Source organism: Orbicella franksi, chromosome 11, assembly GCF_964199315.1.
Source record: "Orbicella franksi chromosome 11, jaOrbFran1.1, whole genome shotgun sequence".
Taxonomy (NCBI): Eukaryota; Metazoa; Cnidaria; class Anthozoa; order Scleractinia; family Merulinidae; genus Orbicella; species Orbicella franksi.
Genome location: NC_138155.1, coordinates 24439121 through 24451379, shown reverse-complemented (window position 1 = coordinate 24451379; position 12259 = coordinate 24439121). Strand labels below are relative to the sequence as shown.

Sequence of the window (12259 nt, the reverse complement as noted above, 5' to 3'; positions counted from 1 at the left end):
TTATATATGTTACAAGAATGAAATACAAGTTAGAAAGAGACAGATAGGCCAAAATTGTCGAGTTCTCAAATTTTGGCCTGTTAATCAAGTAGCCTTCGATTCAAGTGTTTTAGGGAAGCTTTTCCTTCAGACCAGAAAATGTCAGACAGAGGTATTTGAAAAAGATCTGGAGAACTATTTTTGAACTTTCTTGGTAACTTAGAAACTGTTTGGAATAATTTTTTTGGCTTAGAATTTAAAATATCCCCTAGCGCGTTACTTTGAATTATAATCCTTTTTGCCCAGAATTTGTCTTGTGTTGAGCCAAAAACTGGCCCAGTATTTCTTAGAAAGGACTCCTGATTTAGTTTCATGAGCAGTGGACAAAGAGTAATATCTCGACTGTTACTGGTATAATCATAAAAATTACAATTTCCTCGATTGTGATTGGTTTAAAAAACTCCTATTTTCCACTAATTCACTTGCCAAGTTGTTATCGGACAGTTTGTTATTGGACAGTTTGTTATCGGACAGTTCAATAAGCCAATCACATTCAAAGTTGAGGTTTAAATCAACCGATCACATTCAAAGTTGTAGTTACGTGCGTGCGGGCGCACGCTTGCTTTAGTTTTGGCGCCTAATTGCCAGTAGGAGGCGTGATGGCCTCAGAATGTTTACATCTCCTTTGTAGGTATTTTAAAGCAAATTTTCCCTTTCTTTCATAGCTTGGCTATTCTTCTTTTCTCGGAAATTGTAATTTTTATGATTTAAAATTGGTAATAAGACTGAGTGGAGTCCAATTCGGTTTGTAATCATACTCGTGATAAACAAATCAGACTCCCGCTGCGCGGTCGTCCGATTTTGTTATCACTCTTATGATAACAGACCGAAGTGGACTCCACTCATTCCTATCACCATTACTTATCGTGCATGATTTCAAGCTTTAGCATTCACATAAATTGACTTTGGGCCAGGAAATAAGTTCTGCATTTTGCCCCGTTGTTTGCTTACCCATTTCATCTAAATTCCAAGATGGCGGAATTTACCTGTAACAAAGCTATTGACTTATAACAAATGCCTGCCGCTTTCTCTCAGCACTGTAAATTCATCCTAAGCTGATAATCAGTCAGAATCTCGTTCAGTTGAAAGATGGAGAGTTTCAGCATAAGTTAAAAGGTTTTCAGACAGTCTTCTCGTGACTTCAGTTACGCTTTAATTAAAAATCTGTATTTAAACACGCAGAACTCAATCTTTATGTATAGCTTCTCTCAGATAGTTCCGCATTGATGTCGTGTATTTACAGCCTGCGAACAGGCTCCCAGCGAGGGCGGAAAAAAATTCGTCCAGCGAAAGAGTGATATCACCAGACCGCTCTCGGCTCGTCCCGCTCGCCCTAGACTACACTCGGCTAGCTCGCTCTAAAACCAACCGGGAGCCTGTTCAGCTGCCTGTTCGCAGGCTATGTATTTATTTCGCTAAAAACAAGTTTCATGGCTTGAAAGGTTATTGTCAGATTGTTTAATCGCTCAAAATTTTTCGAGCACAAGAAATCTGCCATTTTTTTAAGGTGTATGAGTTCTAAACTTCCAAAAGAACCATAAAAGACAACTTTGTTCTTGCTAAATGCCTCTAGGTTTATATTACAGCCAACGAATTAATATTGTAAACAGCAGAATCATTGTCAGCGTTCGAAAGTGGATATGCTATGAACAATTCTCAGAAAGTATTTCAATACTGCATATTACATAGTTCAATTTAATCGGCCATCGTAATCAAACTCTGTATACTCATTAACTTGAGTGTCTGGAATAAAATGAACCAAAGCTGTTTGAATTCAAGGCAACTGTGAACTGCGACCAAAATAGAGTCAAGAAACAAGTAAACAATTTTAAAACTGGTAAGGCAGGCAAATTAAGATTTGAAAGATGAAATAAGTGCAGTATTAAAAAGGGCTGGAGCTCGGTCAAAGCTTAACCTTGCGCCAACCGCAATGACGAATATCTCTAAAGAGTGTACGCTATTATAAATATCACAGAGACACGCAAAACTTTACTATATTAGGTAAGCATGTTTCGGCCATGAGAATGACTTCCTCGTGGCTTGAACGCACTCTGAATAGTTTATCTGTTGGAAGAGGGGGAAAATTCATTGGCAAATTTTTGTAGCTCTGCCCACGTTCGCAGTTGAGATGTTCCAAACATTCGGTGTCTAAGAGGCAACGAAGTCATCGCCTATTATCTGCCAAGGAATGCCTCTAATAATTGCAAGGTCTGTTTATTTTCTGTTTTGATCACCGGAAGAAACTGTCAGAAGGTGTCAATCACACGCTCTGAGTGGCTGAGCCTGTTGAAGGCGGAACTACGACCAGGGTAAAATTACTTTGAAACTTTTTGCCAAGACGTTCGTGAAACGTGATAAAAAAAAAAAATTCTTTTTGTCATGTAAATACTATTCCCCATGCTGTTGGTTAAGGTTGCACGTACCGGAGCGGGCATTTTGAAAGAAGGTTTCTTGCTTTTCACAAGTACCGATGTGTATACAGAGCAAATCAAAACAAATGTCTCCCAAGGATATCTCTAATGATGTAGACTGGTAAACGAGATTTATTGCGTATGTAGTTAACACAGTACCACGAATTTGTGTAACCAAATTAAAATGCAAAACTTCAATTAACAGACACAGTTATTAGTAAATCAAAGAATGATGTAAACTGACATAACAATATTGTTGCTTTAACAACTTGACCTTATGTTGCGTGAAACACTTAAATCGTCTTTTGGCGTGACCATCAGCTTCAGCCCCAAAAGATTTGCAGTGTGATGCAACGTTATTGCTTCAAAGTAACACTTCCTTCTCGTTTCGCTTGCTCCATGGCTTCTTGTTAATTCATTACTCCAAACCACTCTTGCTCCGCAACTTGAGATGTTGCAAACATTCGGTGTATAAGAGGCCACGAAGTCATGCGGAACGCTAAGACACCGCTGAATCGCCTATTATCTGGCAAGGAGTGCTTCTAATAATTGCAAGGTCTAAACATTTTCTATTTTGATCACCGGAGTAAACTGTCAGAAGGTGTCAATCACTCGCTTTGAGTGGCTGAGCCTGTTGAAGGCGGAACTACGACCAGGGTAAAATCACTTTGAAACTTTTTGCCAAGACGTTCGTGAAACGTGATAACAAAAAAAAATTCTTTTTGTCATGTAAATACTATTCCCCATGCTGTTGGTTAAGGTTGCACGTACCGGAGCGGGCATTTTGAAAGAAGGTTTCTTGCTTTTCACAAGCATCGATGCGTATACAGAGCAAATAAAAAAAAAATGTCTCCCAAGGATATCTCTAATGATATAGACTGGTAAACGAGATTTATTGCATATGTAGTTGACACAGTACCACGAATTTGTGTAACCAAATTAAAATGCAAAACTTCAATAAACAGACACAGTTATTAATAAATCAAAGAATGATGTAAACTGACATAACAATATTGTTGCTGTAATAACTTGACCTTATGTTGCGTGAAACACTTGTCTTTTGGTGCGACCATCAGCTTCAGCCGCCAAAAGATTTGCAGTGTGATGCAACGTTATTGCTTCAAAGTAACACTTCCTTCTCGTTTCGCTTGCTCTATGGCTTCTTGTTAATTCATTACTTCAAACCACTCTTGCTCCGTAGCTTAAGAAGGCCTTAAAATTGAACAGTCTAAAGAAGTGTCTGGAATTACTGGACGAGAACTACGCCGGACCAAACTAAGTCGTTTATCTTCATTGTTACAAGACTTGTTTTGTATTGCAAACATTGTTTGTAATGACCTAAGACTCAATTTCCAAACAACTGCAAGCTGTTCTCTAGAGTCCAAGGTTCGTCTCTCTTACTACGTCTTAAAATTATAATCCTGTTGGCTTACATAGAAATGTTTTCTCGGTTATTTAGATTGCATATCGTGTTTTAGATGTCTTTAGGGTACTTCAGTAGCCCATGGTACATTTTATGTCCTTGGCAATTGTCTCATAACATAGGAGGGAAGACTGTCACCTTAACACTGACTGGGTCATCGTATTCAGTACAAATCTTTGTTATTTATAGAATTTTACCACTTTGAACGCGTTCTAAAAACAATGGGATATTCTAAAACGCAATTTCTGTAACAAATAAAGGAAATCGGCTTAATTTTCCCAGATAAAATTAACTGCTGAAAACAAAAGATATGACAGGCCTACACGGACTCCCCTTCGTGAATTGCGATAGCGATGCATTTTAGCCTTCAATTAAATTTTCGCTCTAACGAGCGTATCTTTTAGAGATTTGCCTCTCTTGTATGATATAATCGGAGGTTTAGTATAAATGCTTTTCAGTAACGGCTGGTTTTGTATTACAACCCAGTTATTTATTAAAATTTCTTTTAGGCCACGTACTGCTGGGTGATATGTCGTGACAAATGGCAAAACTTTCGTTTGAGTCTTTTTCCTTTGTTGGGGAGCCAACCTTCTGTCCTCGAAGCGGACTCCTGTTAGGGACCTTGTTCTGCGGCATTTTGTAATACCTTACGCATTTTGTAATAAAAGTTGCAGCATTTTGTAATTACCTGCAGTATTTTGTATTAAATGCAAACGACGCATTTTGTAATAAGAGCTGCAGCATTTTGTAATAAACGTCAGTCTACGCAATTTGTAATAACGTGGTGACGCAAATTGTAATAAGTCTCTTCACACGATAATTTCACCAAGCATACAGATTGGCTGGATTCCCTTCAACACTGGCTTAATATAGTTTGTCAAGTGCTCTTTTTTAGCAGATATTGGGAGCTAAACAACCCACATACTTCTATGCAAATCTATATTTTCAATAAGCATGTGGCATAATTTTAGTCTGAGAGGTGTATAAATTTTGGAAAATAAAATTCTCAATTCCTTAAAAATTTCCTAAATCTTCATAATGGAGAATGGAATACCACCAGGTGAAATAGTTTCACCCATTGTCACGCAAATGTTGACGTTTTATTACTTTCTTTTTCGTGAACCTAACTTGATTCCAAGACTCGGACAAAAGTGAGAAAAAAGAACTTTTCTAAAAGATCGCGTGCATCTACTGTACAAATACCCATGCAGATACTGTACTCATATTCAGTTTAAAAAATCGTGCAATAATATAATAACTGATTTTCCATCAGGTTGGTGTTGAAGGGAATCCAGCCAATCTGTATGCTTGGTGAAATTATCGTGTGAAGAGACTTATTACAATTTGCGTCACCACGTTATTACAAATTGCGTAGACTGACGTTTATTACAAAATGCGTCGTTTGCATTTAATACAAAATACTGCAGGTAATTACAAAATGCTGCAACTTTTATTACAAAATGCGTAAGGTATTACAAAATGCGTAGTTATTACAAAATGCCGCAGAACAGACCTCTCAATGAAGTTATTAGGTTATCCTCGCGCTTTGAGGCGCAGTTTGAAGTTTGAGAGATACTCTTCAAAAGTGGTTTGTGAAGAGTTTGTTCTTAGGAGTCTTGTCGCTTCGTCTTTGATAAAACCTTGTTTTACACCCGGAGGGTGGCAGGAGGTGAAATGCGTGTATTGGAAGGTTTCTGTCGGCTTGTAGTGGGTCTTGATGTCAAGGATAGAGTCAGTTTGAAATCTATCCCCTTTGTGTCAAGGAAAGTAATTTCGTTCTCTGAAATTTCAGCTGTGAATTTGATTGAAGGGTGGAACTGGTTGGCTTGTTCAATGAACAAATTGATGTCTTGCTTGTTTTTTTTGATTCCATAGGGAGAAAACGTCATCGATGTAACGTTTCCATTCTATTGGCTTGATTCTGCTTCGGCGGATGAGTTTTGTTTCAATTTCTGCCATGAAGATGTTTGCAAAAGCAACTGCCATTTTAGTACCCAAGGTAGTGCCGTGCGTTTGCAGATAGTTGTCGCCATTGAATTGGAATGAATTTTCCTTCAAGATTAAACCAAGCATTTCCTTAAGGTAGTTGGTCGGGATTGGAGGGTTGTTATTGTGAAATATGTCGTATGCCCGACATACTGTTGTTATTCCCTCCTCTTGTGGTATATTTGTGCACAAGCTCGTGACATCCATAGACACTAGAATAGTGTCTTGGTGTCTTTTGGTTCTTTCCACAAAGTTAATAAAGTCTGTAGTATCCTTAATATAGGATTTTTGCCTTTGAGCAATTGACTGGAGCAGTCTATCAACAAAAGATAATATTCTCTCTGTTGGACCTTCTCACCCGGATATTATCGGTCTTCCGACCGGTTTAGGTTTGTGGAGTTTTGTTAAGGTATAAAAGATAGGTATTCTAGGCGGACTGAGAGTTTGTGAAAGCCATTTAGCCGTCATGTCATCGATGTGGCTTCCTTGGTGACGTAGAGTGATAATTTGATTCACTCGTTGTTGCGTGTCTTTCAGCATAGGTTGTCTTAAAGGATTATAGTGCTCTCTGTTGTCGAGTTGCACTTGGGCCTCCTTTATTTTGTCAGTTTTATTCATGATGACTGTTGTTGTGCCTTTATCTACCTTTTTTAGGTTCAATGCAGAGTTGTGTTTCAGTTCTGCAATAGCTCTAAATTCATTTCGTGATAGATTGTATTCAGGCTTCATTGTTTTAATTTCGGCTAATTGTACTTTCACACTTTCCAAGTAGCTTTCAAGGGTGCCAAAAAATCGGCGTTTTAGAATATCCCATTTGTTTTTAGAACGTGTTTTTGATAAGTCTTTGGAAAGCATTAGTTTGTAGTCGCAATACATCTTGAACGGCTGAGGGGATTGGCTGGTTATCAACGCTGAATACGACTGGTATTCTTCGATCGGCCACTGAGCTAAGCTTGTGAGACTTTTTGTCAAGTTCTTCTGAGTGGTATTATCCGTTTAGGTGACAATAATGATAATACCAACTTAATTCAGTTGCATGTCAGTTGCTTTAGCCGAGGGATAACCCCCTTCTAATAGAGGACGCCTACCTGAAAAGAATTACAAAAATCTAAGAATCACTCAAAAATCAGGTTATTATTCCCTTTAAATCTTTATAACTAGCACAGCCCGTTAATTGTTTAATGAATCTAGAGGATCGTTAAGTCAACTGGTTAGTGCTGTTGAGCCGGCTGTTGAGAAAATACAAATAGTTTAGTTTCAATTTTTGGCTCGGCTACTAGGCAGAGCAGTGGCATTTCAGTGGTTTTTTGTTTCTCAGCTCACTGCTCAACATATCATAACATTTCAAAGCTGACGCGCTAAGGCGAACGAGTCGTGAAAGCCGAGATGACTTTATATTACAGTATGGCAGAGTGGCCGTCTAACGATCGATAGACTTGATAGAAGTGATCGACCTTTAAAAACGTAAATATTTTTCTTTCATAGGTTCGTCAGGGGCTTATCGTGCTAAAACAATTCGATGACTACTTGCTTTCGGTTTCAGTCGATCGAAACTTTGAGCTCGCCAGCTAATTTTTGATTAAAAAAAAGGAAATAGCTCACTGCAAATGTCAACAAATCCTTAGGTACACGGTAACCATACCGGTTTGTCTAAAATAAAGATACCTATAGTAACCCTAATCATATTGCGAGAAATTGCATCGTCGCAGTTAGCTTAGAAATCGAATACACCGAATACAAAAAAAAATACACCTCAGATAGACAACAACATGCAACTCGCGCCACGCCAGGAGATTATCTCGATTTTCGCCTTATGAAACCGTAAACCAATGGAACATTACACATGTCAGGAAATTGCATTTTAATAGATCCGTGAGTGATTTGTTTCCTGTGTTTAGATAATAATTCTTAAGACACGTCTCGGAAAGCACCTTTTATCGCACAGTTTTTGTTTATTTGGAGTAAGATAATCTCCGATTAAGAGATCTTTAAGTGATTTGTCTGTGGCTTGGATTATCCTTTTCATCTGATAGCATTATTGACCCAATTTTCGGTAGGAAAGAGGGAACTAAAGAACCTCTTATCACGTAGTCGAGTACTTTTCTATCCACCGTGTTGCGGATTTGATTTCTGTAACAAAACAAAATTCTGAACTCTGTTTCAATAAGGCAAGACGTCTCAGCTGACAAAATGTGTATACTTTTCAATGAACGGAATAACTGATGGAAAAGAAGGTTTCCTTGGAATAAAAGATCAGTTTCAGCCCGGTAAAAAAAAGCTAGGAACTGCTACATCCGTACACTGATCCCGAAAAGGATAAAATTAACCACTGGTAAAACTGATGAGTCACAAACTCGGCTCACTGAGGTGGCCCTCTGGTTACAACAAAAAACTGAACCAGCTGAATTTTGTCATTCTTCGGTTCGATTTCCTGTCAGGCAATGTTGCAGTGTCAAGGGATTCAACTAACATTTCCGTTGTCCGACGGGAACTCGGCTCTAAAATTTACCCACAAACTTTGTAAGTTTTATTAGATTATTATGAAATAGTGCGACGTGTGCCAGGTCAATGCAGTGAATTATATTTATGCCAAACCGGAACCTGTTTCTCTTAGCAGACTGTAAACGCAATGAAAAAAGAGTTAGACATAACAATTTTTCTTGGACAATTCTGTCCAAGGAGGAAAGGTGCAGTAGCGTTACTCTATGTGAAGCACCAACCCGTGAGACAAGGCCAGACCACAACACCGAGAACTACGTGCCCTACTCTTTGCGATAAGTGTGTGGGTTCTTTAACGTCCCCTACTAACCATGTGACACTGAAGATGCAGGAGACGGGGCCTACGGTTTAATTATAGTCTTTGTCTGAGAAGACTTGAATGTCTAACGATAACCATTTGCAGAGTTCAACAAAGTTCATTCTAGTTTTATTTTCCTTTCAGCACACGCACTGCACAGTTGAAAAGCACCTGCTACTGATTGGATACGAGAAGTTATGATAGTTATTTTGATTAGAACATCCATGCTGGACCATGGTGTTATGGAAATTATAATTATGATAATTATAACAGGAATGGATAATCATCCACATGACGAGTACGATAATGCCGATGACGACCAAGACCACCACCACCACGACGACGACGACGATGACAATGACGGTGACGATGACGGTGATGATGATGATGGTGGTAGTGGTGGTGGTAGTGGTGGTGGTGGTGGTGGTGGCGGCGATGGTGATGATGGTAGTGATGGTGGTGAGAACAACGACGAAGGCGACAACGGAGGCTACGAAAACGATGGAGAAGTCGACTACAACGACGAAGAGTACGACGCTGACGACGTAGACGAAGAAATACTCTGTAAGTATTAATTTCAAGTCAAGAAAGGCGATTATTTTTGTATTGACCTTGTTGTCTGTTATCATGTAAGTGACTACCGTAAACTTCCGACAGTAACGACCCTCGTTACTTTCGGGGTAGCACCCTATGGGGCTTGCTACTTTTGGGGTGTCGTTACTTTCGAGGGGTCGGTACTTTCGGGGAGCAAAAAACGTTATATAAGGTTGGTACGACTGGGCTCTTCTTCTAGTTCAAATCTATATGTCTGTCACATGGGTGAGTTCTCCATGTCTGGACTGTGTTGTTAGTGTTTGGCGGAACGCTAGTTACATACCATAGACACCATAAACTGTTTATACTTCATGAAGCAATGCTACGTCAGTTTGCTGTATCAGTATCTCAGTAAGTTGGTCGAGTTTTTTCAATTTAAATTTGAAGAAACGTTCCTTTTATATTAATAAAGTTTTCTATATTACGTTCCTGTTACTTGATGAAAATTCTAGGCGTTTTGTTTTAACATGGTGCAACATTAACTGATGAAGCACGAATTGACGCTTCACAACGCGATTCCACGTTACCATACGTAACTTTGACCTGACTATTGACTGGAAAAATAAATATACCATTGAACCTGGGTATCACTATTTTGGGCGAGGTAGATGCTCGCTACTTTTGGAGGGTCGCTACATACTGTCGGGATTTATTACCAGCCACAATTTTTTGACGGTACTTTCTGGGGGTCGCTATTTTCGTAAGTTGACGACGCCTCAGCCCGAGTCAACTTTCACGCAAAGAAATCGAGAGCGAATAATCTACTTTTACAATAAATCTACCAGTCTTTCCAAACTTTATCTTAATCCTCGTGTCTTCATTTGGCTTTTGCGCCTTTCATCAACTGGCGCGTGGAAGAAAATTTAGTGGTGAACAATAAAGAATAGACAATACGCAATATTGTGTCTACGTTTGGGAACTATCGGACGTCTGATGGTAGCCCTGTCCAAACGGAAAATGTTTGAAGATCAAACACAATCAACTGATCAATGTTCGGTGACCATACAATTGCCATTTGGACACCTTGTTTGGTCGTGTTTGATCATGTTTGACAACATTTGAGGGACGACAAACATTTGGTCAAACATTGTAAAACATTTTGTTCCTTTGGACGGTAATCAAACATATTTGATATCGTTTGGCCATTCAGTATAACTTCAACATCGGTTTGGTCACAAAACAGTGTTTGATCGCGTTTAGTTTCCAAACATTTCCCGTTCGGACAGGACTTAAAGCTAGGGTATTTGCCCTCGAGACGTCGCTTAAATTTCCGGGGGACCAGCTATCAGGCGATAGTTCCGCGGCAGCTGAAACAATAGAAAAACGGTTTTTCTTTTCTTTTTTTTTTTTTTAAATCGGAGGAAGTCATAGAGGTCTAGATCTAATGTTCAGTTAACGCCTACAGTTTTTCCTTTTGCTAAATTAAAACTGTCATTCAGTGTGATCTTATTATCTTTGAACAGTGTTGGTGGAAGGAACTCCAGATAAGTTGTGAGATGGACTCAATCCTCCCGGGAGATTTGACAAATTGACAAAAAGGAAAAAAAGTGATTATAATTTACGGCAAAATTACAACAACAAAGGTGTAAGTAAACATAACGAATGGAAGCTTTGTTTTAGAAACATTTTAATAAGCCGCGTGCATTCAAAATCTGCGACTGAAAAATTCATTTCTTAATATTTTGATTATTTAAAGGATTTTGCATGTAACTTATTCAAAAAGCTCCATATGTTGGATTGAAGAACTATTTTTCCGTCTAAGAACAGTGACGTTAAAACTTATAAAGTATTATTTCATTTTGTACGTGGCTATGCGACTGAGATTAAAATGAAAATATTGAATATTTTGATCAGAAAAGGATCTAATTCGTAACTTATATAGCCCGGATAGGATGTGTATATACTGGGAAGAGCATTTATGCTGTTAACTGAATTAATATATGTACGTGGTTAATTTAAAAGATGTGAAGAATTTCGTAAGGTTTGTAAGTTAATAAGGTTCGAAAACCTAAGAAAATATTGTGAATGAAATGAGTCATCCATAGCCTGTACGTTGGATATGGTTCGTAAAAGTTTAGTTAGAAAATATTAAAAATAAGATGAGTCTTCCATAGCTTGTAAGTTTGATAATATATTTTTTAATCTGAGGACAGTTTTTATACCAGGATAAATTGTAAAGTTTGTGAAGTTCAGTTACACAGTGTTTTAGCCTTCACCCGTTTTACAATGTATATCTTAAAGAAGCAGAATATTTTTAGTTTATAAAGATATACAAATAAAAATTACAATTATATTCCCGTCAGTTTGTGTGCCTGTACCTTGTTGTACGACACCGCCGGTTCGGACCCGTCGCGATCCATTCGACACCAAGAAATTTTCGAACCTCATCCCGCAAATTTTGGTTGAATGTATCGCGCCCTAGGTTACTTAATTCCCCATATCATGTTTTAGAGGTTTTTAGAGGACATTTTATGTTCTTATACTGAAAATTAGTTCACACGCACATTACACGTTACATACATAACTTGTCACTTGGAAAACTACTTGCCACTTGGAAAACTACTTGATACTTGGAAAACTACTTGCCACTTGGAAAACTACCTGTCACTTGGAAAACTACTTGACACTTGGACGATCACCTGATTAACTGGATTGCGTGTTGGCCTTCAATGCTACACCTCCAAAACAATTAGTTATTTTATTTCTTGCCTCGATTAAGACAGTTGGCACGTTTGCCGCTTTTCGGTTGACATCAGAAGGAAAAAGGAAGCAGATAGACTCTTACGCAAATGGTTGTTTCCTTTATATACCATTTAATAGACACTTAACGGAAAACCAAAAATAAACTGAACCATCAAAAGTATTCATCGGAATCATCTAAGTCGGCGGAGAGTCAATATTTAATGTCCAAGTCTGTATTCTCCGACGAAAGTTTCAAAAAACGTTTTAACTCATTTCAGTTTGTTAGTCATAACTTAGTCAGTATCAGTTTAGCCCGACAGCCGCTCA

The 12259-nt window shown here is 38.4% G+C and overlaps 1 protein-coding gene across 1 annotated transcript; it reads left to right on the top strand.

Moving 5' to 3' along the window:
- The first annotated feature begins 5399 nt into the window (after window positions 1–5399).
- Window positions 5400–9459, top strand: LOC145460453 (uncharacterized). Its single transcript, XM_081445291.1, has 2 exons — window positions 5400–5872; window positions 8801–9459. The coding sequence occupies exon 2, from the start codon at window positions 8854–8856 to the stop codon at window positions 9229–9231; it is 378 nt and encodes a 125-aa protein (XP_081301417.1). The 5' UTR covers window positions 5400–5872; window positions 8801–8853; the 3' UTR covers window positions 9232–9459.
- Window positions 9460–12259: the final 2800 nt, after the last annotated feature.